The sequence below is a fragment of the Nothobranchius furzeri genome, chromosome 5, assembly GCF_043380555.1.
Source record: "Nothobranchius furzeri strain GRZ-AD chromosome 5, NfurGRZ-RIMD1, whole genome shotgun sequence".
Taxonomy (NCBI): domain Eukaryota; kingdom Metazoa; phylum Chordata; class Actinopteri; order Cyprinodontiformes; family Nothobranchiidae; genus Nothobranchius; species Nothobranchius furzeri.
Genome location: NC_091745.1, coordinates 17210883 through 17237101, shown reverse-complemented (window position 1 = coordinate 17237101; position 26219 = coordinate 17210883). Strand labels below are relative to the sequence as shown.

Below are 26219 nucleotides of genomic sequence, written 5' to 3'. Positions count from 1 at the left end.
GGCGATGAGACAGGAAGGCTTTTTTAAGATGAAAGAAATATACAGGAGGCAAAAAGAAGCAACACAAACCACCTGAGAAGGATGACCTATTGTTTCATTAGTTTTCTTGATCAGCAGGTTACTCAGTTCTGTTTCTAAAAAAAAGAAAAAACAAAATAAACATTTTGAAAGATGTTTTTAATCTTTAATTTCTAATAAATCTGTTAAATAGTTCATCATTACATGACTCTTGTCCTGAAAATGTGCCCCAGGAGAACGTGTCCACGGGATGGAAATCATCCTAAATTAGAGTTGGTAAAAGGAATCCCTTCAAAATAAGACATTTTAAACAAAACTCATGATCCTTTCCTCGATTCTTTTGTCTTCAGTGAGCCAGACATCTTCGCGGTATCAGCTATTTCAAACGAGTTTCTTTTCTAAAAGAAAAAAAAATACTTGAAGAGAAACGTTTTACCAGTCAGACGTTTAGGAAGTGTTAATTTTGGGTTTGCTGATTGGAAGTAAAATAGGAAGAAATACGGTCTGAATCTGAGTTTTACAATTATGTTAAGAAATTCAGAAAATGCTGATGAAATACTTTTAGTCGTTTTTTGCACGAACCCGGTGTCCTTTTTATTTTCAAGAGAGGAGAGGAAGAGAGACTTATTTTTCTTGTCGGGTTTGTTTTTTATTTTGAATTTCCTGACAGGAAGTTGGGCTGCTTCCGAGTAGTTTGACGCCAGTGGCGGTGCTGCTTGCTGCTCACCGACCAGAGGACGCATGGAGACCTCCGGCAGAGGACACCGAAGTCTCCCTGTCTCCTCCGCGCGTGCCGTCCTGCCTGGGGCCAGGTGAGACCAGGTGAGTCCTCTTCTGCTGCAGCTTTGCGTGACGTCATGTCCTCGTGCCGCAGCCTGCGGCTGTTACCGCAGGTGCGTCTGAAGTTCAGCATCAGCAGCATCTGCAGTGAAGCGCAGGGGAACTCGCGCACATCTGATTTTATTTCAGTTTTCTGTCGGATTTATTTTTGCTTTAATTCTTTAACAAACGCAACCCCCCCGTCATTGTTCTGTCTGCTGGAAACGATCCGAGACGGGGGGGGGGGGGTGGGGACGCTCTGGTGGACAGCTTGTGTCCTGCAGTCATCTGGAGCTCCTGTGTGTCTGACGGACTTTGAGTCATGTTCAAGGACAAAGTGATGAAGAGGAAGGTGAAGCCAGCAGGCAGCATCCCACATGAAATCCTTCACTGAGGTTTTTATGGTCCGGTGCTTCCCGAGATGGTTCTGTTATTCAGCTGGTTTTTGTCAAGAGTTGAAACCAAACAGCAAAGTTAGGACATCTGTGCTGCTGCTCAGAGGGTTATCAGCACAGTTCTGCAGCGACTGAAACCAGAGTTCTGGGACCGAGCAGAAGTCTGTGTGGATCAGGATCCCTGGCTGGAGCAGCGAGTCCAGATGTGCAGCACTTTCCTTTTATTCGCAAAATGTGTCAGTGATGCTGTTATGAGCTCTATTAGAGATAAACTTCCTGCTGCTCATCAGAGCGTTAAACATTTATGCTCTCAAACCAGCATGCAGGACTTTATGTATTTAGCAGACACTTTTGTCCAAAGTGACTTACAGGTGATGATCAAGCCAGCAGGTTGCCCTTGAGGCTAACAATGGTCAAGATGGCAGTGAGGCAGCATAATCAATCATAGAGGGAAGTGAACGTGGAGTGTGCAGTAGGGATGCATCGATCAGGTTTTTTGTTGCCGATCACCGATACCGATATCAAAGAACGATGATCACCGATATCGATCACGTGGATTGGCCAGAAATTTTCTACAACATTATAATAAGTGCTACAAACTACATAATCTGGGAATAAAGGAAATGTAACCTAATCTAAAATGGTCTGTATTCGGGTTGTCACGGTGTGAAAATTTAACCTCACGGTTATTGTGACCAAAATTACCACGGTTTTCGGTATTATCGCTGTATTTTTTTTAAACGTGCTACATTTTCACACAACTAAATAAATGTCAGGAAATATTGTCCTCAGTTTGTGTCTAAATTTTGCCTAAAATGTGTTATTTTGTAATTATGTTGTTTATTTGTTTACATTTTTCCCCTTTAGTCTTTAAAATACCAATATTTGCCCATAACTTCTCATTTTATGTCTGTTTGATGTCATCATTTAAAAATATTAGACCAGATGATACTCAGTGCTCAAGTAGCCTTCTAATCAGATACTTTTTTACCCTTACTTGAGTAATAAACCCTATATCAGGAAAATATTGTCCTCGGTTTGTGTCCTTCCAGTGAGCTTTGTAGATGTGGGAAAATGTCATCAGGCAGTAATCATTGTTAAATTCATAATTATTCTCGGAGAGAGACCAACTCTTATCTGCCCCTGGGAGCCCCGTAATGCATAGCGTCATTTCAACATGGGGGTGTCCGCGACACGGTTTATATGCAGGTAGCGGCGCTGCGGCTGCTTTATATAGCGACTCGTTGCATTCTCCCTCAACCCAAATCCTTGGATCACGCATTTTAGCTAAAACGCTAACGTTAGCTTGCCTTGCGTTGACTGTAGAGTTGTGGGTGATGGTCACGCAGAAGTGTCATGAGATTTGAAGCGTTGCTGCCTTTCACAGACACTTTTTCTGCACGTGCTGCAAACAGGACAGCCGTCTTCTATAAACTGTCCCTCGGCATTCTTCAAATATCCAAAAGACGCCCGTACTTCCCACTTTGTCTTCTTTGAGGGATAATAAATGTCCTCCTGAGCACTGCCGTCTCCTCCTTTGGCCATTATTTCAGCTTTAGCTTCAAGAAAGTTTTGGTTGTAAACAACAAAGTGCGCATGTGCCGCCGGCAACTTCAGCAGACGATACGGTGGCTGGTAAGGGTCACCGCGCCTACACCGCAGCCACGGTAATCCACTGAGATAATATAGTTTTTTTTTAAACAAGACGGTTATTATTATTGTCAACTTTTCTTTACCGGGGTTTACCGCTACACCGGTTACCGTGACATCCCTACCTGATCGATCTGCTTTGATCTATTTTGAAAACTCCGATCAAAACCGATAGGGGCGCTATCGGCCGATTGGGATCAAATGCCGATCCATCGGTGCATCCCTAGTGTGCAGTAGAGTGGGGGACGGGTGCTGGGAAGGTCCTGGTTTAGAAGATGCTCTCTGAAGAGCTGGGTCTTCAGGAGTTTCTTGAAAATCGACAAGGAAGTCCCTGTTCTAGCAGGGCTTGGTAGGTCCTTCCACATCTGTGGAACGACACATGAAAAGAGTCTGGATTTTCTTTAGCATGATGTGGGCACTGCTAGCCGACAATCCTTCGATGACCAGAGCGGCCGAGAGGATTTAGGTAGAGCTGTAACTTTATTAGGAGGCACCAGAAATTGGAAGGGCTCGTACTGACCGGACTATCTGAAACGCAAAAGACTGATTGTTGTTCAGCTTGTGAATGCACCATCACTAAATGTTCATGCCTGCTGGCAATAATGGTTTAAACTTACAGAATCAGAATTCTCCTGATAATTAGATTTTAAGTATTTTTGAAGTCCTCAGAATCAGAGCTGTAGCGTCGAAAACTTGTGTCAACCATCAAAAACAGAACTGGTGTCTCTGGACTTTATAGAACCATAAAAGTTTAGAAATTCCCTGGGAAAATATCTAGAATTGAGCATTTTCTCAGTTGATGAGGACCCAAGGCTGAAAAGAAACTCGGTCAGACTCTGAATCCTCCTGAAGATCCCTGATGAGCCTGAATGTGTGCACAGATGCCTCACACGGTTCATCCTGGAGGAGCTTTTCCCCAAAATGAATCCAACCAAAGCTGTTCCTGAACAGCCCTGATGAGAAGCTTGGGCCAGACGGAGATGTTTCAGTTCTTTCTTTTCTAAAACCTCTTTGAGGACGTTGTGCTTCTCGATAGACACCATGCACGGCCAATTATCACTAAACACCAGTATTCATTCTTTCCCCTCTTCAGCTGAGCCCACAGCATCATGGGAGGTTCCTCCTCCTCGTCCTCGCTGGTTGATGATGCCGAGGGCGATGCTGCACCTCGGGGAGCAGCTCTGCCTCCCTCCCCCATCATGGGATGTCTGAGGAGCAGCCAGAGCAGCTTCATCCCACGGCAGCGCCCCAGGACCGGTCGACACCGAGAGCGCAGGTGAAAAACAGCCACAGGACAGGAAAACACCCAAACTGGAAAGAATCAAACACAAAATCAGAGAGCAGAACCACTCCTAGAACAAAGAGGAAACGATCAGAACTGTAAATATGACAAACAAGCTCTTAGCGCAGAAACCAGTACTCTAAATGTGATCCAAAAACATCAAAGATGGGTCTTTTTAAAATAACCAGCGTCACTAGTTATCATGATTCAATAAACAAAAAGGCTATTAAAGTTGAACTTTTTCCACAATTATGAGCACATCCTGGACTCATTATCGTACATTTTTTATGAACTGTGATATCAACCAAACCAGAGCCTCCCTTATGAATTATTACTGCATCTCTGCTTCATACACAGAGCATTTTCATCCCAGTGTCATCTCAGTCTCCCGCACGCTCAGCTGGGAGTCGAGTTACGCGCTGACTGGAAATCTAACGAAGCAGGGGAAAACCTTGGTGATTGAACTAGTTTGGAAATGTGAGCTTCCTGTTGGGAATTTACATCTGAAGGCTCAGAGATCAAAATACAACATCTCACATGAATTGTGAAACTGAATAAATATGCGGAGCATAAAGTAAGAGGCAAAGGAAGAAAGTTTGAAATCTTCTACAAGAGGAGCTTTTTGAAGGTTTGCTACATGTGCATCGTTGTAAAACTCACTCAAGTCTTCGCATTATTTGTCAAGAGATGGACAAACATCACAAACAAACCTCAGAATGATCCACAAATGACACTTCTTAAATCACAGCCAAATTCTAAAATTACTTACAGATGGCTGCAAATTTACCTCCACTTATCCGTGCTCAGGTCACGAGGCAGTAGCCTAAGCAGAGAGGCCCAGACTTCCCTCTCCCGGCCACTTGGCTCCTACGGATGAATCCCAAGGCATTCCCTGGGTAGCCGAGAGACATAGACCCTCCAGCGTGTCCTGGGTCTTCCTTTAGGTCTTCTTCGAGTTGGACGTGCCCGGAAAACCTCACCAGGAAGGCATCCAGGAGGCATCCTAATGAGATGCCTGAGACACTGGTTCCTCTCAATGTGGAGGAACAGCAGGTCTACTCCGAGCCCCTCCCATGTGACCGAGCTTCTCAACCCATCTCTAAGGGAAAGCCCAGCCACCCTGTGGAGAAAACTCATTTCAGCCGCTTGTGTCCGTGACCTCATTCTTTTGGTCACTACCCAAAGCTCGTGACCATAAGTGAGGGTAGGAACGTAGATCAACCAGTAAATCGAGAGCTTCATCTTTCGGCTCAGCTCTCCACCACGACGGACCGGTATGGCGCCCCATCACTGCAGATGCAGCACCAATTTGTCTATCGATCTTGCACTCCGTCTTCCCCTCACTTGTGAACAAGACCTCAAGATACTTAAAGAGCAAGTCACCCCCTAGCAGAGTATTACTCCGCTCCTACTTCCTGTTTGAAAAATGCAACAGATGCTGTTGCCTAGCAGACCGAGAGGGCGGAGCCGCTAACAAACACACACACACACAGGCTCACAACGACATTGTGACATCATATGGTACCAGCTAACATTCTAGGGTACCTTTTAGCCAATAGCCATGGCAGATTTAAATTTTGCATTGCAGAGTTTTTACCTGACAACAGCACATCACTGACAGCTTTAGGCAGAAAATTAAAATTTTAACTAAAATGCACTAAAGTGCAGAACTATTGACGATGCGTGTCTGCAGCACGATTACACACACATTTATACAGTTTATCAGAAAAAAAATTTGATTTGGGGGTGACTTGCTCTTTTAACTCCTACTTGAACAAGGACCTCATCCCTGACCTGGAGAAGGTATTCTACTGTTTTCAGACTCAAGACCTAGGAGTTGATTCTCATTCAACCTGCTTCACACAGCAAAATGCAGAGACCTGATCCTTATGCCACCAAAACGGAACCCCTTATCACCTTGGCTGCACTCACACATCCTGTCCATTAACGTTAAGAACAGAATCAGTGGCCCCAATAGGCACCTCTGTTGTCAAACTGCCACCCAGGGCATGGAGACCCCAGCCCATCCTGCCAGGGCCCAAAGCAGCAGTATTACAGAGCCTCACGGAGTCCGAGGGCACCAACCCAGCCCCATCCCAGCAGAATATCTATGCCCACCCCTGCATTTGCACAACTTCCAGAATATATAAGACATGGGACATCCAGGTAAGGTTTGGTCCTCCCCGTCCTGGACCTCCCCCTCCCCTGTGATGGAACGGCAGAGGAGCCAAGGTCTACCTGATGCCCCCGAACCCGGGCCAGGCACTGCTGCGTGTTCCTGCCTTGTTCCCGGCAGCATACATGTCAGGACCCGACCCCCAAGGCCCCGCCCAGATCCCCACACGGGGCCGGCCACCCCCAAACCCCGAGCCCCCAGGCCCCCACCCAGACCCGCCCAGGGGTATTGCAGCCGCCAGGCAGTGACCCATGGCCGCCGCCAAGATCCCCAAGGGGCCCCACTCACAACTGCCAGCAGTCCACCCCCCGAGGCAACCCAAGCACCTCCAGAGGGGGGCAACAGCCCCCCAGTCCCAGACACCCCCAGTGAACCCACCTCCAGGGAACATCCGGATACTCCAAACTCAGACCCCACACCCCCCCACCCACACCATCCCGCAGGACAACATCAATGGCCCCCACCCTCGCTATGTGATGGAACCGATCAAAGGAGCCCAGAGAGATTCATCTGAAGTGGAAGCAGAGGCTATATCAAGTGCAATATGATCTAACAAAAGATTTCTATACTGGTTAATGCAGAGAGTTTCTCTATTTTTCCAATTCAAGAGGATAGTTTTCTTAGCGATGCACATGGCAGTCAGAACCACGTGAACCAAAGATGTTTCAATCGGGACATCGTGCAGCTGTCCCAGTAAACAAAGAGAGGGGGAAGTTGGGATATGACATTTCAGACATTTTGACAGATCCTCACATACTCTACCCCAAAATTCCTGGACAGGTGGGCAGGACCACAGTGCATGAATGTGATTGTCAGGAACGTTGTTTGTGCAGAGTACAGGTGTCAGACGACACAAACCCCATCTTGAACATCCGATGACCTGTATAGTGTACTCTGTGTAGAATTTTGTACTGAATTAATTGTAAATTGGGGTGTCTGATCATTTTAAAAGTTTTTAAACAAGTTTGGGACCTTGAAGTTCTGGTCAAAGCTGATTGATAGATCCACCTCCCATTTTTCAATAGGGATTACTATTCTATCGTCTATTTTGGACAGTGTCTTATATACTTTAGACAGTAGTTTGGGGGGTTTGAGATTATAAAAGTCTAATACCCTTGGTGGCGTTTGTAATTCTATTTTATTGAGCTTAAATTTTTGTTTGACTACAGATTTAATTTGGTGATATTCTAAAAAGCTATTCTTATCCATTCCAAATTGGAAGACTATTTGATTAAATGGGATGAAGTCCAATCCTTCATATATGTGTTCCAGGTATAGGATTCCTTTATTTTTCCAGTCCGGAAGGTTCATCATTTTGTTGTTTTGCAAAATGTCAGGATTGTTCCAGATAGGTGTGCGTCTGCATGGTACTAGTGAAGACTGTCATTTAAGATACTCCCACCATGCTGTCAGAGAAGTGCTGATACGAATACTTTTAAAGCTTTCATGTTTTCTTATGCTTGAGCTAATAAATGGTAAGTCTGAAAGCTCTATCGTATTGCAAAGTGTCTGTTCTATATCTAACCAGGACTCATCTAATGGGTTATCTTGCAACCATCTTGGTATATATTGCAGCCTGTTGGCTAAGAAATAATAATAAAAGTTGGGTAAATCCAGTCCTCCTCTGTCTTTGGTCTTCTGAAGCGTTTTTAGGCTAATTCGTGGAGGTTTATCCTGCCGAAGGAATTTAGTAATTGAGGAGTCCAGAGATTTAAACCAGTCAGCTGGTGGCTTGTTTGGGATCATCGAGAATAAGTAATTTATTCTGGGTAAGACCATCATTTTAATTGTAGCAACTCTCCCCATGAGTGATATTGGTAAGGATTTCCATCTTGCAAGATCATCTTCCACTTTCCTTAAAAGTGGGATGTAGTTTAGTTTGGTTAGATCTGCTAACTTGGGAGAGATATTAATTCCCAGGTATGTGATATTCCCTGACTCCAATTGTGTATTAAGCAAATTGAAAAATGAGAAATTAATTGGTAGAACTGTGGATTTTAACCAGTTTATAGAGTAATCTGAAACTCTTGAAAAAGAGTTTATCAGTTCTATTGCTTGGGAGAGAGAGGATTGAGAATTCTGGAGAAAGAGTAAAACATCATCTGCATAAAGACTGATCTTATGTTCTATTTTCTTACACTTTATCCCTTTAATGTCTGTTGTTTGCCTAATTGCTGCTGCTAGTGGTTCGATAAAGATAGCAAATAGTGAGGGGGAGAGTGGGCATCCCTGCCTGGTCCCCCTCTGAAGACAGAAGCTAGCTGATATTTGGTCGTTCGTCCTGACACGTGCTATTGGTGAACTGTATAATGTTTGTAGCCAGTTTATGAAGAAGTTCCCAAAGCCAAACTTATGTAAAGTTGCAAATAAGAACTTCCAGTTAACTCTATCAAAAGCTTTTTCTGCATCTAGAGATAATATACTAGTTTCTATGTTTCTACTGTAAGAGAAATCTATCAAATTAAGTAATCTACGTGAGTTTGTGGATGACTGTCTACCTTTAATGAAACCAGTTTGGTCAGGGTGTATTATGAAGGGGGTTACCTTCTCTAATCTTTTGGCCAGGGCTTTACAAATTATTTTGAGATCAACATTAATAAGAGAAATTGGGCGATAGCTGGTTGGAAATGCTGGGTCTTTGCCTGGTTTTAACAAGAGACTAATATTGGCTGAATTCATGTTCGGCTGTAATCTGCCGCTCTCTTCGATTTCCCTCACCATTCTGAAAAATGTTGGAGCCAGAATGATCCAGAATTCTTTGTAGAATTCTACTGGGAACCCGTCTGGACCTGGAGCTTTCCTATTAGTCATGGATTTAAGGGCTTCCTGGAGCTCCGCTGATGTTAGTGGCGAGTCCAGGACTGTAACTTGGCTGTCTGATAATTTAGGAAGTTTTATCCTGTCAAGGAACTCATTGATCTCATTATCTGATGGGTTTATCTGTGGTGAGTACAACGTTTGGTAAAAGTCTCTGAAGGTGTTGTTTATTCTTTCAGGGTCATTAACTATATTCCCGGTTGAGTCTTTAACAGCAGATATGGTAGTTTTCTCTTTATTTATTTTTAATTGGCTAGCTAAGAATTTACCTGATTTATTACTATGTTCGAAGTTTTCTATTCGTAGTCTTTGTGCTAAAAATTGTGTCTTTTTGTCAATAATTCTATGAAGTTCTAATTTAGCTTTACGTAATTTGCTCATTGACTCTTCTTCTGTGGATGCCTCTAAAGACTTGATGATTTCCTCTAACTCCTGAATACGTTTGTTTTCTGTTTTTTTCCTAAGTGATGAGAAATATATTATTTTACCTCTCATCACTGCCTTTCCTGCCTCCCAAAGAATAGGTGCTGATGTTCCAGGCAGGTCATTATGTTCTAAATATAAAGCCCACTCCTTTTTAAAAAAATCAATAAAACCTTCGTCTTTAAGCAGTGATGTATTAAACCTCCAGTTTTTGCTTGGTGGGATTGTCTTTTTATTTACCAGAGTTAAAGAAACCGGAGCATGGTCGCTGACAACTATGGGGTGTATCTCAGTGTCTGAAATTTCAGCCAACAATGAGCTGCTGACTAGAAAATAATCCAAACGTGAGTGAGAGTGATGGACGTGCGAAAAAAAAGTATACTCTCTACGGTTAGGATGAAGAGATCGCCATGCATCACAAAGCCCATAATCACTCATGTACTGTTTAACTATATTAGTGGATTGCCAATTGCGCTGAGTCCCAGCTGTACTGAGCCTGTCTGTTAAGGAATTCATCCAAAAATTAAAATCACCTCCTAGCATAAGTGGACAGTCCAAGTGTTCGGAGAGTACAGAGAAAAAATTATGAAAGAATGGAGGATCATCAATATTTGGACAGTATATGCTGACGATACATAAGCGTTGGTTCTGTACAGATATTTTTAACATTATAAATCTACCCTCTGGATCAGAAACTGTGTCCAATACTGTGAAATTGATGTTTTTGTGTATTAAAATAGCTACACCTCTTTGCCTAGAGTTATAGCAGGCAGAGAACATGCTGGGAAACTCAGGTGTTTTAAGTTCATCGCGGATGTGGCAGATCTATGAGTCTCTTGTAACAATATTACGTCTGCTTGCACTCTTTAGCTGATCAAAAATCTTTAATCTTTTCTCTATGGAGCCAGCTCCATGTACGCTCCATGAGACAAACATTAGTGCACCCATAGATGTGTGTGTGAGTAGCTAAAATATGATGCCTTCATGTGAATAAGATGGAATAAGTATATAAATGTATAAATAGTATGTTAATAAATAACAGAAAAGTAAATAATAATAATAATAATAATAATAATAATAATAACGATCCAACAGTGTTTGTGGTTGTATTATTTGACGCATAAATTATGATATTGTGCTGTGAATTTAATATATATATATATGTGTGTGTGTGTGTGTGTGTGTGTGTGCGCGCGCGCGTGCGTGTGTATGCATGCGTGTGTGTATGTATGCGTGTGTGTGTGTGTGTGTGCGTGTGTGTGCGTGTGTATGTGTGTGTGTGTCTAGTCTGACGCAGTGTTGGAAAGTTGTGTGGTTGTGCCATACAGGTGTAAAGGTACAGAAGCAGGTAAAAAGGAAGGGAAAATACAGATATAGGTTAAAAAAAGAAGAAAGAACTAAAAAGAAGAGGTGATGGGGTGTAAGGTGGTGAAGGACAGGTGATCTTATCATCTACAAAACGGATTTAGCAGCTGTTTAATCCTGACGTGATCAAACCCAGTGAATCCTGATAAGAATAATAAATGTCTGACCTGATGTTGGGCTAATACAGCCAGTCAGTCACTCCTCGCTCCTTGTAAAGTTTATTGTCCACATAAAGCTTATCCACCGCGATGACAGCTCTCTTCCCATCCTGGATAAACTTTTTACGCAGCGGAAAGAGGACCCTGCGCCGATCCAGAATCTCCTTCGGGAACTGATCATTCACGCTGAAATCTTTTCCTTTGAGCTCTCTTCCGTGACTTTTAACAAGATCTTTCTGCTTAAAATGTTCAAATTTAGCCACGATGGGACGAGGTCTTCTGCTGTCCCCTCTTTTAGCTCCAAGGCGATGTACCCGGTGAAATGTGATGTTTTTTATCGTTTCTTCTGGAATCTTCATTTCTGTCTGGAGAAAGTTCTTGATTGTATGTTCGCAGTTCTCCGCCCCTCCCGCCTGCTCCGGCAGACCTGCGAACACCAGATTATCCCTCATGCTGCGGGCCTGAAGGTCCAAAACCGTCTCCTTCAGAGTCTTGTTGTCCTGGGTGATCCGCGTCATTCCCTCTTCCAGGGAAGAAACAGACTCCCGCAGAGACGCGTTCTCAGCAGCGAGCCGTTCAACCTGCTCCTGGCTGAACTCCAGAGATGTTCGGAGGTTCTGAAACTCCTGGTGAAGAACCTCGAGCAGATGAAGTCGCCCCTCAAATCCCAGAAGCCGTTTATCTATAGAATCTAATAACTCTAATATGTCCTTACGGGTAGATGAGGCCTCAGGCGAGTCCTGAGGACGGCTCCTCTTGGTCCCAGCAGGTGTTTCAGCCTCAGCTGCTGATTTCTTCGGACCCATGACGAATAACTCAAAAACTTCGTCAATATAATTTAACAAACTTTCTGAATTTTCTTCACTTACCTCCAGATTGAGTGAGTTATACTTAGCAGATTATTTTTTGCGTTGTCAGTAAATAAATTAGGCGAAAATGTGTCTTAATTGTTTGTGGATGTTTGTTAACGAGCTGCCATCAGCTTCAAACGCTGCCGTGTATCCGGTGATCGGCCGTCAGCGCATGCATAGATATTCTGCTGGGGTGGGGCTGGGTTGGTGCCCTCGGACTCCGTGAGGCTCTGTAATGCTGCTGCTTTGGGCCCTGGCAGGATGGGCTGGGGTCTCCATGCCCTGGGTGGCAGTTTGACAACAGAGGTGCCTATTGGGGCCAGTAGGGGAGCTGGCTCCCTGGAGGGCTAAGCCCAACCAGCCATTCCTCCCCATCCCCGCATATTTCTCTCCTCCTGCTCCCTCACATCATCACACAAACATACACATAGGACCTTGGGGGGTGGACAAGTCAGGGAGTGCGGGTATGGACCCCATTTCCGCATTCCTGTGGCAACCTGCCCCCCAATTTTATTTGCACCTTATACACTTCCACCGACGACATTCCACACAAACACACACTTAGGGCCTTGGGAGTGAGCACATTCAACGGCATTTGGCAGGGGGATATTTCAGCCTCCTCCCGAGTGCCGGTGCCCACTTCCAATTTTAAACCGCACTTAGACACTGATGGCTGAGGGTGTAAGTGGGGTGGTGTGGTGGCATCAGCTGGCATATGCCGGATGATGCCCGCACTGCCCACTCACCACAGCCATGGAATACACCTCATGATCACACAACACTATATTGGAGCAGGTGGAGGGAGACTAGGGGTCTTAGCCACCTCTGTTGTTGCTAGGCTTCCTGGGGCTGGAGGCTAGGAGGGAGATCTGGCCGTCTGGTTGGGGTCTGGGGTGGTGGGTTGCTGTGCTCAGCGTTGGGCGGGGAGCCTGCTCATCAGCACCCCAGCAGAAAGGGTCAAACTCTGGTTACCGGTGATGGTTGTACCCCATGTGCAGCAGTACCGGGACCAGAGTTAATAGGGTGTGTATGGGGAGCATGAGTGAGTGTCCGGCGTGCATTTTTGTAAGTCTTGGGTTGTATGTGCATGTGTGAGCATGAGGGAGGGAGTGTGTGACTGTGTTTGTGTATGACTGTATATGTCAGGTGGGGCCTTTGGGTCCTCCCCTCTCCTGGAACTTCTCTTGATGATATAGATCTTTGTCCCCCCTCCCCCTGCCACACCTGGTGTGGGGGCTTGTGCCATGGTCTGCCTGAGTGTTCGTGGCAACCGGGTCTGGGGGTTTAAGATTTTGGCATCTGCCTGATAGATCCCGGTGGCTGCCTGGTGGGGTCTGGGTCCCTGGGCTTTGCTGGGTCCCCGGCAGGGGTGGTCACCCCTGGGTCCCGGGTCGCTGGGTCCCGGGCTCCCGGGCTCGGCCAGCTAGGGGGTGGGAGGCTGCGGGCGGGCCTGTGGGCTTGCCGCTGATATCTCCAGGGACTCTGCCGGCTGCTGGTTGTGGCCCCCCGGGGCGATCCTCTGTGCCTCTCGAGGGGGGCGGGGGCCTTTCTGGTTGCAGTCTCCTTGGGGTTCCTGCATTCTGGGGCAACGCCTGGATCTCTGGGACTTGGAGCTCCCCCCGTCTCCTGCGCATCTTTGGGGGGCAGATCTGTGGTCCCTCACACTCTCTGTTGGACGCTCCTATAGAGAAACCTTAAATAAACAAGCGCGTGTACACACACAGGTGCTCACATGGTGCTCTCAAAAGTATGGGCTTGGGCACGTTCAACACATGTCTTAAGACTATGGGGGGCACTTAATGCATTGTGATTTATTATCGTGATTCTTCAGTTAAGCAATGTTGATTATATATATATATATATATTGTTTTTTTTTTGTTTGTTTTTTTCATCAAGTTGACGCAGTGATAGGTAGATCTTGTTGTATTGTTGTTGTGTCCCTTTTTTGTGCCCTTTTGTTTTTTTTTTTGTCTTTTTCTGCAGGTCTAGAAGCAGACTCTTGTTCATTGTTTATTTTTGTGGAAACCCCCCCCCCCCCCCCCCTCTCTCTCTCCACCTTTTCTCTTCCTTTCTCTTTCACCTCTGTCTCCGTGTCTGGTCGGAATTACAAAGCATTCAACAACAATAACAATAAAGTTTTAAGTATCAGGCGTGACATTAAAAGCAAACGCTTTGATGCTCCACCGGAGAATAAATCTGTAAGGCTTGTCACCAGCATTCAGACATCAATTCTGCTTGCTTCACAGCCAGACAGGACACGGTAAAAAAAAAAAAAAAAAAAGAACAGAATCAGTGAAAAAGGGCTGTCCAACTCTCACCGGGAACAAGCTCGACTTACTGCCGGCAATGTGGACCAAGCTCTTACTCTGGTCATACAAGGACCTAACAATCCATATTACCCCATACTCCTGAAGTACCACCCACAGGGCCCCCCAAGGGACGCGGTCAAATGCCTTCTCCTAATTCACCAAACACATGTAGATTGGTTGGACAAACTCCCACACACCCTCTAAAACCCCCTAAGGGTACAGAACTGGTCTAGTGTTCCATGGCCAGGACAAACACCACACTACTCCTCCTGGATCTGAGGTTCAACTATGAAATGGACATTGCTCTCCAGAACCCCTGAATAGACTACCAGGGAGACTCAGGAGTGTGATCCCCCTGTAATTGGAACACAAACTGCGGTCCCCGTTTTTAAATAGGAGGACCACCATCCCGGTCTGCCAGTCCAGTGGAACTGCCCCAACTGTCTGTACAATATTCCAGAGCTGTGTCACCCAACACAGCCTGTCAATATCCAGAGCCTTAAGACACTCCAGGTGGATCTTATCCACCCTTGGACCAGAATCTCTTCGAACGTATGTGGAACTAATGCTCTGTGGTCTCACCGAACTCCTGCCATGTCCAGGTTTTTGCCTCCGCGACCAACTGAGCAGCATTCTGCCTGGACTGCCAGTGACAATCAGCTGCGGAGTCCCACAGGCCAAAACGACCCGAGTGGACACTCTCTTCAGCTTGACAGCATCTTTAACTGCCGGTGTTCACCAACGGGTTTGGTGGTTACCGCCACGATAGGCTTCAATAACCCTGCGGCCGCATTTACAAGTATGTCAACCCCACACACCAGCTCAGGCTCTTCCCCCACCAAAGAGGTGATTTTCCAGAGCCAGCTTCTGTAGCCGATGTTCAGACATCTCACAATTCACCCGACCCCTTTGACCCCTATGGAAGCAAAAATGACATGTTTTTTTTATATGGCAGCTTTATTTGTACATCAAAGTAAATTTCATACACTTGATTTGAGAACTTGTTTTCTGTTTATTAAATTTGCATCCAGGCAACGTCCTGTGATGGTACTATTCTGACTGGAAGTCATTGTTTAGAATTCTTTTTAGAAAAAACAATTCAGACAAAAACAGTTTGAAAGTGAAAAACTGTATGTTTCTGTCACGCTGTGAGGGGGGGGGGGGGGGGGGGGGTTAGGACCCAAGATGCAGAACCAGGGAGACACAAGGCAGGAGTCGGAATAAATGTAAGATCCTTTATTAGGAGTGATTGTCCAAAAGTAAATCCAAAAGGCAGGAATTCAATTCAATTCAAGTTTATTTATATAGCACTAAATCACGACAAGAGTCGTCTCAAGGACCTTCACATTCACGGTAGCACGACTCTTGTTGCAAATGACCACAGTACCAATTCTTCTGTACTGAAACAATTGCCCCTCGGGGATGATTAAAGTTTTTTGATTGATTGATTGATTGATAATAAACATTCCAATTCAGGTCAGTTCATTGAGCCAATCAGAAAAAATGTTTCCTATATAAGGAACCCAGCAGGTTGCATCAAGTCACTGACTAGTGTCAGAGTCTTTACAGCAATCCTCATACTAAGCAAGCATATAGCGACAGTGGAGAGGAAAACTCCCTTTTAACAGGAAGAAACCTCCAGAGGATCCTGGCTCAGTATAAGCAGCCGTCCTCCACGACTCACTGGAGATGGAGAAGCCAAAACCAAAGATCCAAAATCCCAGTATGAAAAAAAAAGACCTAGAGACAAAGAGCTCACTTAAAAGGCTGCCCTGGAGACCTAGAGACAACACTGACACAAACAATGGACCAACAACACAATGAGACGCAGACAGGGTTTTATACACAAAGGGAAACAATCAGGAAAGGGAAGGGATCAGGTGAGACCAATTAACTGAGTGGGGAAAACTGACTAGGTAAAATAAATCTACAGATGAGTGAATTCCTAGAACCTGAAAACAAGACACCAGAGGAAAAACACCAACAGAGATGGGGTTACTGCATCAGAAAACACTACGGGGGAACCTGAGGGAGCTGGAGACCTAAAGGGGCACATGAACCAAAGAAGAACACCTAAGGGGAAAACCTGGAGTGGGATGGAGAACACAAGGAGACACATGAGGGGGACGCAGGATGCAGACCATGATATTTCAATGAGTTCTGATGTCAGAAGCTCCTCTTTTAGTCAGTTTGTGCCGCGGTAGGTCTGAGGCCTGGTGCTAAATAGAGAAAAATGTGGGACAGATGATAAAGCAGTTTATCCTGTCAAAGTTCCTCCATGCTGGATTTCAGCAGTGCTGATGATCTGTGAGCATCAATCTTATGGGCTGTGATGTTTTTATGTTTAGTCTGTCAGAGGACTAATCTCTGTGTTTGATGAAAAATAACTTAAGATCCATTTTTGATGCTCTAAAAGAAACAGCCATTTTTAAAATTCTGTCTTCATACATTTTAAATTTTCTGCCCCCCCAGGCTGCTAAAACAGACGCACACACATCTGTTCAGCCTGGCTTCATGTTAAGAGTTTTGCAACACACAAAACAATATGTGGAGTTTCTCCTTGACTTCTGAAGCTTATTCTGTGTTTGAGGAGTCTGATTGGATCACAGGACACCTTTTGTTGGTAGGTAGAAAAACTAAATATCAGATTTGAATATGAACTCTGTGTTGTGTTTCCCTGCAGTTTTTCTTCTGGCTCGGTGCCCTTGCAGCGTAACCAGTGGGCCTGCGGCTGCTGCACTTTCCTCAACTCAGCAGGTGCCCCCCGCTGCTCCATCTGTGAAGCCCCTCGGCGAGGATCCAACACCCGCTGGCTGTGGCCTGGGACCAGCAAGGAGGATGCTGGTTGGTCCTGCCCTTGCTGCACACTTGCCAACCACCCCACAAGCCTGGCCTGCTCTCTGTGCGGCTACACTCGACCTCTGAACCCGCTACTCGACTCCCCTCGGCCCCAGCTGCGACCCCAGCGCTCCAGCAGCTGCTCCGGACCCCTGAGGTTACCGTCAGAGCAGAGCCAGAATCAGCCAGGAGGTGCAGATAAAACCAGCCCGGGATGGGACTGTCGGAGGTGCACGCTGCAGAACACACCTGCCTCTACGTCCTGTTCTGCTTGCGGTGGACCACGGAAACTGTCTCTGCCTCAGATCCCAGCTGAGGCGCTGGTCATCCCTGATGTCTGCAGAGAGACGACAGCTCAGCAGCCAGAAGCTGCAGCAACAGCAGCAGCGGCGGCACTTTCACTCTCCATATCAACCCGAGGAGAGTGTTTACCAGTGGAAGCTTCATATCCAAACACAAACTCTACAGAGCTCAGTGAGCCGCCTTCGGGCAATAATGATCCAGTTCCCTGCAGCCGCAGAGAGATTCCTCCATCAGATGTTCACCTCACACAGGGAAATAGCGCAAAAACCTCACAGCTCGCTGTTTCCCAAGCAGAGCTGCTGGTCGGCAGGAGGCTCAGCATCCTCGAGGAGGAAATGTCACCTCTGTCTCCTGCATCAGGCGGCACCGTGACGTTTCCAGCTGCAGCACTTATCAGCTCAGAGTCAGAGGAGTGGTCATGTCCAGCATGCACGCTCATCAACAGGGTCAAGGACAAACACTGCCTGGCCTGTAACTCTTCTCAACAACACGTCATACATCTGAAACAGACATCACAGAGGAGGAAGGAGAGCAAGCTGGTGGAGGCACTGCGACAGAGTGATGAAGAGGAGGCCAGAGAGCTGTGGGAGAACATCATCAGCTTCTGCAGAGAGGTTTGTCTCTCCAGCGACTCTCACACATCAAACTGTAACTCCACATTTAAATATCGGCTCAGATTTCTAGTTTTTAGAAACATGAAGGGTTCAGGATATTTTACTAAAATCCCTGTAATGAACTAAACTGGCAAAACATTGTCTTTTAATTCTGAACCATAACTTATTTTATTTTGAAGTTTTAAAACATTTATTTGTTTGTTTGATGATAATAGAGACGCTTATATGTAGCTGCTTCTGTGATTTATTTGTTTATCTGTTTTAGCTGAACGGAGGCGTAGTTGGGAGCATTATTGCACGGCAACGAGAAAGTTGCTCCACAGATCTGATTGTTTTGAACAGGTGACTAAAACTTGAACCGTGCGTGTTGACAGTGACTTAAATATCGCCAAACTCAGTCAAGGTTAAACTAGCGAACAGCGGTAACTTGCCATGCAAAAGTCCCTCAGAATCAATAGTAACATGTATATTTCTTACATTCATTTAAATTTTTTAAATTTATAAATTCAGTTTAGTAGCCCATATTAGTACTGGTAACTTTTCAGATTGAGGAGGAGCTATGTGGTTTTCGTCCTGGCCGTGGAACTGTGGACCAGCTCTATACCCTTGCAAGGGTGATAGAGGGGGCATGGGAGTTTGCCCAACCAATCCACATGTGTTTTGTGGATTTGGAGAATGCTTATGACCGTGTCCCCAGGGGCACCCTGTGGGGGACGCTCCAGGAGTATGGGGTGGGTGGCTTTCTGTTAAGGGCCATTCAGTCCCTTTACCAGAGGAGCGTGAGTTTGGTCCGCATAGCCGGTAGTAAGTCGGACCTGTTCCCGGTGAGGGTTGGACTCCGCCAGGGCTGCCCTTTGTCACCGGTTCTGTTCATTACCTTTATGGACAGAATTTCTAGGCGCAGCCGTGGTGTGGAGTGTGTCGAGTTTGGTGGCAGGAGAATCTCGTCTCTGCTTTTTGCGGATGATGTGGTCCTCCTAGCTTCATCCAGCTCTGACCTTCAGCTCTTGCTGGGTAGGTTCGCGGCAGAATGTGAAGCGGCTGGGATGAGGATCAGCACCTCCAAATCTGAGACCATGGTTCTCGACCGGAAAAGGGTGGCTTGCCAACTCCGGGTCGGGGGAGAGGTCCTACCTCAAGTTGAGGAGTTTAAGTATCTCGGGGTCTTGTTCACGAGTGAGGGTAGGAGGGATCGGTAGATCGACAGGTGGATTGGTTCAGTGTCTGCAGTGATGCGGACTCTAAACCGATCGGTCGTGGTGAAGAGGGAGCTGAGCCAGAAAGCCAGGCTCTCGATTTACCGGTCGATCTACGTCCCAATCCTCACCTATGGTCGTGAGCTTTGGGTAATGACCGAAAAAAACAAGATTGTGGATACAGGCGGCCGAAATGAGTTTCTTCCGTAGGGTGGCCGGGCTCAGCCTTAGAGATAGGGTGAGGAGCTCGGACATTCGGGAGGGACTCGGAGTAGAACCGCTGCTCCTCCGGATCGAAAGGAGTCAGTTGAGGTGGTTTGGGCATCTGGTCAGGATGCCTCCTGGATGCCTCCCTGGGGAGGTGTTCCGGGAATGTCCTGCCGGCAGAAGGCCCCCGGGTCGACCCAGGACACGTTGGAGAGGTTACATCTCCAATCTGGTCCGGGAACGCCTTGGGGTCCTGCCGGAGGAGCTGGTGGAGGTGGCCGGGGAGAGGATGGTCTGGAGCTCCCTAGTTGGGATGCTGCCCCCGCGACCCGGACCCGGATAAGCGGAGGAAGACGACGACTTTTCTAAAAGAAGTCATGACTGACATTCGGTTTTACAGTGTAGTTAGAATCTCAGTTGCTGCTTTAAAGCGTGACATATGTCTGCTTTCCTCCCACTGACTAAAACAAGCATGTTATGTGTCTTGCTAGTCATTTAGGCGTATTTAGCACTGTTTAGCTCCCTGCCCTTAAAAAATATTCTACCAAATCCAAATAGAAGGCTTTCTTTTGTTAGATGAATCATTAAAATAATCTATTCTGAGATTCCGTTTTTGGTTTGTTCAGCTGTTGTGTGTTTTCTTTTCTTCCACATCTTTTGACAAAAATGATTAGTTGCTCTTTTTTTGAGCACAGTTGTCCTGTTTGTTTTTGCCAGCTCATCCTTCATTGGCTGAATTTTTCAATACTTTATCAGCTCCGGGATTACACCAGCTCCTGTAATGAGTGTATGACTGTGTGTGTTTTCTCGTCCCAGAACAGAGTGACCTTTGTAGATGACAGCTTCCCTCCTGGTCCCAAGTCTGTGGGCTTCCCATTGGACGACAGCGTCCAGCAGCGGACCAAGAAGTGGCTTCGGCCAGAAGAAATCAGCTGCTCCAACATTCGAGAACGGGGGGTCAAGTGGTCAGTTTTCAGCGCTCCACGCCCGTCGGACATCCTGCAGGGACTTCTGGGTAACTGCTGGTGAGAGACCAACAGATTTTACAACCTGGCTTTTACACAATAAGATGCTTCAGAAATGAAGTCATATTTTCTCACGATTTAAATCTCCAGGTGTCTCCTTCAGGTTAACTCAAGCTGTTAACATTAAAGTGAATTTCAGCCTTTAAACAGGCAATAATAACCTGCTGCTAAACTCCTGATGCAGGTTCCTGAGCGCCCTGGCGGTTCTGGCAGAGCGCCCTGAGCTGGTGGAAAAGGTGATGGTGACCCGTCTGATGTGTTCTGAGGGAGCGTACCAGGTGCGCCTCTGTAAGGACGGCTCATGGACCACGGTTCTGGTGGACAGCATGCTGCCATGTGACGAGAACGGGCACCTCCTCTTCTCTCAGGTGGGAAAAGTCTGATCCACACAAAGAAAAGGATGCTCAAGGTTAAATAGAAATTTCTGACAGAACTGAAATAGTTCAAATGAAAATGTAATGTAAAGTTTACTGACTTATACCGTTTGTATCCGTGTCCAATCCCTGCAGGCTCAGAGGAGGCAGCTCTGGGTACCTCTGATTGAAAAGGCTCTGGCAAAGCTCCACGGCTCTTACTTTTCACTGCAGGCTGGCCGGGCCATCGAGGGCCTGTCTACGCTAACCGGGGCCCCGTGTGAGTCGATGCCCCTCCAGGTTAGTGCCACCAACCCTAAGGAAGAACCCGTCGATACCGACCTGATCTGGGCCAAAATGCTGAGCTCCAAAGAAGCTGGGTAAGGACAGAAAGACCTAACCTGAAAGCAGGAGGTTCTTATGGGTTCAGGCAGTAATGCTTGTGTTTCTCTCAGATTCCTGATGGGGGCGTCCTGTGGTGGAGGGAACATGAAAGTGGACGATGCGGAGTACGAGTCTTTGGGTTTACGACCACGACATGCGTACTCTGTCCTGGATGTTCGGGATGTCGACAGAAACAGGTAAGGAAAGAAGTTGGACCTGGAGACATTTAGATGCTGTAACCTTTAAGGTAAACTGCAAAAAGCTTCAAATATATTGAAAAGGTTTTTCTTTTTTACATTTATTTAAAATATATGATAAAAAAGATATTGTCCAGAAAGACATTGTTTTTTATTACTGATGAATTACGTTATATTTACAGAGTGTGTCGCTTTGGAAAAAAAACAAAAAAAATGACTATTAATACATATGAAAATAAAAAGCATCAATTTTAACTGGAAAAGCAGTTCATTTTACATGAGACATATTAAAGTATATGTCTGGATTATTTCTTTTATCTGACGGCACTTTCTCGTGGCTGACTAGCCAATTGCACCAAGACGTTTTACTTCCGCATTTACGGTGAAAGCCACGCCTCTCATTCATGAATGTGCTTCTCTAGCCAACAAAACTGAGCTAGACACGTTGCTTTACACTTATTATGCTCGTTGTGTTTTTATATTGTTATATTATATTTAAAGACTTACTTTTCCACAAGAAAGGTCGCCAACTCGGCATCAACCGAGCTGCATCCTTAAACTACATATGTCAGAGTCAAGGCCCGCGGGCCAGATGCGGCCCGCGGAGCATTTTTATGTGGCCCGCAAGATAAATATAAAAAATAGATCAAAACTGGCCCGCTGGCCGATTTTACCGCAAAGACTTCAACTCCCATGTTGCTTTGCAGCGTCAGCGCGGAGCCGACGCGCCCCCTCCTTTGTGTGTTTTTCCAGCGTCTGCTGCCGGGTGTCTGCAGCTCCGCTGTCTCGGACAAACTAAACACTCCTCTCACTCAGCGCCGAGTTTACTCAGCTATTTTCTGATGTTGAAGCCCAGGAACGGAGATTCTAGCCGCTCAGTAATGTGTTCATGACTGAAAGAGAAAGTTTTCCAACTAACGTCCAGACAGAGCTGATATAACTCCAGCGAGCAGCGACACGCTCAAACCAGCACGACTCTGTGGCTGCTGTAGTTTTTCCTCCCCGACACACAACAACGTGGTCAAGCTGCTCAGACATGTTCATCAGCACAAACCTATGTGAGCACCTGTTGTCATCTAATGTTGTCATTATTATGATGAAGATGAACAAAACAACAGGAGTCTCCTCCTCAGCTCAGATCAACCCCATGATGCAGGTATCTGGCTGGAACAGGTGAGCATCACAGTAAACCAGTGGAGCAAACTGAGCTTTCAATATGTTGGTTTTATGCTCTTTTTCTGCTCCAAAACATGAAAGTTAACAGGTGAGATGTTGCATTTTCATTTAAGATAAAATTATATTTTTATTTTGTTGTTGGCCCGTGAGAAAAGATTTAACCTACAGTAAACAGGAAGTGGAAAGGCTGCAGATAGATGAATAGAATAGAGAATCCCTTTATTGTTCCTCAGTGGGGAAAGCTAGACGTCACAGCAGCGATGACACGTATTACAGGAGAAAAAAGGAGAATAAAAAATAAGAAAAATGAATAAACAAGAAAACATAAATCCTGAATAGATTTTAAAAATGCTGATTATACCACAAGTAATGAATACCACTGATGCCTTTTATTTAAAACGGACTTGCTCGTGTGTAATTTGGTTATTCCACATTCAGTGTTAATGCAGGAATAAGTTTGTTTCCAAATTTAAAGGTTCAAAATTGCATATATGTTGATGAAGAAAATGTGCAAATTTGCCGTCACTTTTTCAAAAAATATTAAGTTTGGCCCTCGACTCCGTCCCAGAGTTTCATTTTGGCCCCGTTTGAGTTTGAGTTTGACACTCCTGATATACATGAATATAGAAATAAGTAAAACTGTTACTAGTAAAACAAACAATGCAGAAAATAGCCCCTAAATACTTTATAAATGTAAATGATTAAATTTAAGTGTGAAATTCAAATTTCTTCAGTTATTTTCAAATTTTTATTAATTCTTTTCAAAATTATTTGAATTTATTTATTTTCAGATTAGTCCATGGCTCTGCTCTGCTGTCTAGTACAGTTTTATCTTAATTTCATACATTTTGTGTTGTTACACTTCACTACAAAAGCTCTCATACATAATGAATGCAGTTATTTAAAACAAGTAAAACATTTTGAACATCAATATTCAAGATTATAAGACATCATAAAACAATAAATTAATTTTTATAAGTAAGTGCAATTTCAGACCAAGAAGTTTTCCTTTCAAACTGAAACCCTGTGTCCTTGTGTTTCTCACAAAATTCTTTAAGCTTGAAAGTAATTTAAAGAAAATCTGATATATAAAAGATGACATTTACATGAAATTGAATGTGAATTTGGGCTCTAGGCCTTTTGCTGCTACACCTGTTTTTCCCCCACCTGGGTGACGCACGGGCTCAAAGGGTTAATGGAAGACGTGTTTCAGGTTGGTGCAGCTGAGGAATCCGTGGGGTCGGTTCTCCTGGACTGGAGCCTGGGGGGATGACTGGCCCAGCTGGCCTCCACACCTGAAGAGAGAGCTGTGCGCCCAGCGAGCTGAGGATGGCCTGTTCTGGATGGACTTCTGGGATTTTATCAGGTAGACGGAGAACCTTCCTCTAATCTCCAGTTTAAAATCTGAGAAACTGAGTTTAATTTGATTTTGAAATGCCAAATGTGAGTTGAGATTTTCTAATTAATCAAAAATTTTGATATTTAATTAGTTGGACAAAAACCACAGAGCTTGACAGAGACCGATTGAGTAATTGTGGGTAAATTTATGCTAAAATCTTCAGAGAGGGGCCTTGATCTCCCCCTGTGCTTGAACCCATCAGGTACTTTGACTCGGTGGACATCTGTAAGATTCACTCTGACTGGCAGGAGGTTCGTGTTGCGGGTGCTTTCCCCCGAGGCGCTGATGTTCCCTTGACGGTGGTGTCAGTGACGGTTCTGGAGAGGACATCTGTGGAGCTGGCTCTGTTCCAGCAGGGCAGCAGGTCAGACTGTTGACACTTGATGGTTTAGTGGCCAGTAAACAGAATCCGGGCTTCATATCTTTAGTAAACTGATCTGAGCATCCCACCCAGTTCTTCCTGATGCATGCCACACTAAATGTGGTTTTATACCTGTCTCACCCTCTGTCTCCTCAGGCGCTGGGACACAGCAGAGAGCCACTTGCTGGACCTGTGTGTGCTGTTGTTTCGTGTCGCCTACGACAGTTCTGGTACTCTGACGCTGGGTCGACTGCTGGCCCACAGCCGGCGCTCTGTCAGGAGGTTCGTGGGCTGTGATGTCATGCTGGAGCCGGGCGAGTACGCAGTTCTGAGCTGTGCCTTCAACCACTGGAAGAGCTCTGTCACCGAGAACGGAGGTGGGAATGTCCACAGACAGGCTGTTGGGTGGGATGATGTGTTGAAGTGTTGTTCAGTAATGAGCCTCAGATGTGTGTTTTCAGTGATTTGTGGCAGAACCACCATGCCTGGTTACATTCTGGCGGTCTACAGCTCCAGACAAGTGATGGTGGAGCAGGTGACGGCCTCCAACACTACCGTGGCTGATGCCGTCATCCAGCTGGCCGAGGTCAAAGGAGAGCGCCACGAGGTGATGCTGCCTTCGCTCAGTTGGTGTTAAACAGTTAATTGGAATGATGCAACAATATGATGAAGAAACTCCTCCTAGGGCCGAGAGGGGATGACCTGCTACTACCTGACGCATGGCTGGGCGGGGCTTGTCGTCATGGTGGAAAACCGACACCCGAGACACCACCTACACGTGTCCTGTGACTGCAGTGACAGCTTCAATGTGGTGTCGACGCGCAGCAGCCTGAAAACCGTGGACAGCATCCCTCCTCTGCACAGGTTCCCCGAGTGCAGCGCACACTTAACCCCATCCTGTCTGACAGGCAGCGAGCTGGGAAGACCCGGCATTTCATTTTCTAACATTAAAAAGTTCACCGAAGCTTCCTCCTTGTTCCATTCCTGGTTTAGTTGTAACAGGAGTCTTTGTTTCCCAGGCAGGTGCTGGTGGTTTTGTCTCAGCTGGAGGGAAATGCTGGCTTCTCCATCACACACAGACTGGCTCACAGGAAGGCTGCTCAGGCATCTCTGGGGAACTGGAGTCCCTCAAAGGCGTTGCACAGTCCAGCTCTGAGCCCAGAGACTGCTGGGCTGCACCAGCCGCGGCCACTGTGACCCCAGAACAGGAAGCGCCAGAACCAGTTAAAGGAACTGGAAACTTCTGACTGTGGATAGGATAGACAACAGGGTTATTTTCTTCTCCAGACACGGGACTGTTTCTAGAAACACATCTCTTAAAGCCTGAGCTGCTCAGCAGACAGAACAAAAAGACTTACTGGGATGAACTTTAACCTGATTGTTGTTTTACAAACTAGAAGAATATTCCCAACACCCAGAATGGAACCCACTCAAAACCTCTAGTCAGTCCAGTTCTCTCTGAGCACAACAAACAAACACACTGGATCATTAGGAGCAGCTCTGCCTCTGAGAAATGACTCGTGCAGATGAGATCTTTTAGAAACCACATGATGCACTTTAAGTCTCCCATCAGATCCAAACCGTCCCAACTGTACCGATGAGAGAAGAGCAGAAGCTCAAGTGTTTCTGACAGACGTTGGTGTTTACTCTCCGATGGGATTTGGTCTTATTACAGGAAGTCGTTTAGATCAAGTGTTTAGGAAGGCGGTGGAGAGCCGCTGTGTGGAAGCATTAGCACTTTATGAAATAATGCTGCATTTTTCTTTAACTTGGGTGTTTTAATCGTGCAGGAAAAACAAAGTTTTATTGTCTCACGTTCATCAGAATTATAGAATAAAAACTATGCAAATATATCAAATGTCTTGTGGTGCTTTCAATAAAAAAATCTAGCTACACTTTTGAT

General features: G+C 45.7%; 1 protein-coding gene across 2 annotated transcripts; it reads left to right on the top strand.

The window, feature by feature from the left end:
• The first annotated feature begins 702 nt into the window (after window positions 1-702).
• LOC107396495 (calpain-15) lies at window positions 703-25736 on the top strand. Of its 2 annotated transcripts, XM_015976252.3 has the most exons (13): window positions 703-840; window positions 3976-4158; window positions 16947-18018; window positions 20238-20446; window positions 20631-20814; window positions 20956-21179; window positions 21255-21380; window positions 23770-23922; window positions 24158-24319; window positions 24473-24693; window positions 24778-24923; window positions 25002-25180; window positions 25336-25736. In XM_015976252.3, exons 2-13 carry the CDS (start codon window positions 3992-3994, stop codon window positions 25511-25513), a joined length of 3021 nt encoding a protein of 1006 aa, XP_015831738.1. In that variant the 5' UTR covers window positions 703-840; window positions 3976-3991; the 3' UTR covers window positions 25514-25736. The 2 variants fall into 2 exon arrangements, with proteins under 2 accessions (XP_015831738.1, XP_015831737.1); XM_015976251.3 differs by having other exon boundaries at window positions 25002-25609.
• The last annotated feature ends 483 nt before the right edge of the window (window positions 25737-26219 follow it).

Bases quoted from the DNA above. Each gene is read 5' to 3' on its own strand.
- LOC107396495 (XM_015976251.3), top strand. From the start codon at position 3,992: ATGGGAGGTTCCTCCTCCTCGTCCTCGCTGGTTGATGATGCCGAGGGC. The intron at 21,180-21,254 runs GTAAGGACAGAA...TGTTTCTCTCAG, and splicing joins CTGAGCTCCAAAGAAGCTGG to ATTCCTGATGGGGGCGTCCT. The intron at 21,381-23,769 runs GTAAGGAAAGAA...GACGTGTTTCAG, and splicing joins CGGGATGTCGACAGAAACAG to GTTGGTGCAGCTGAGGAATC.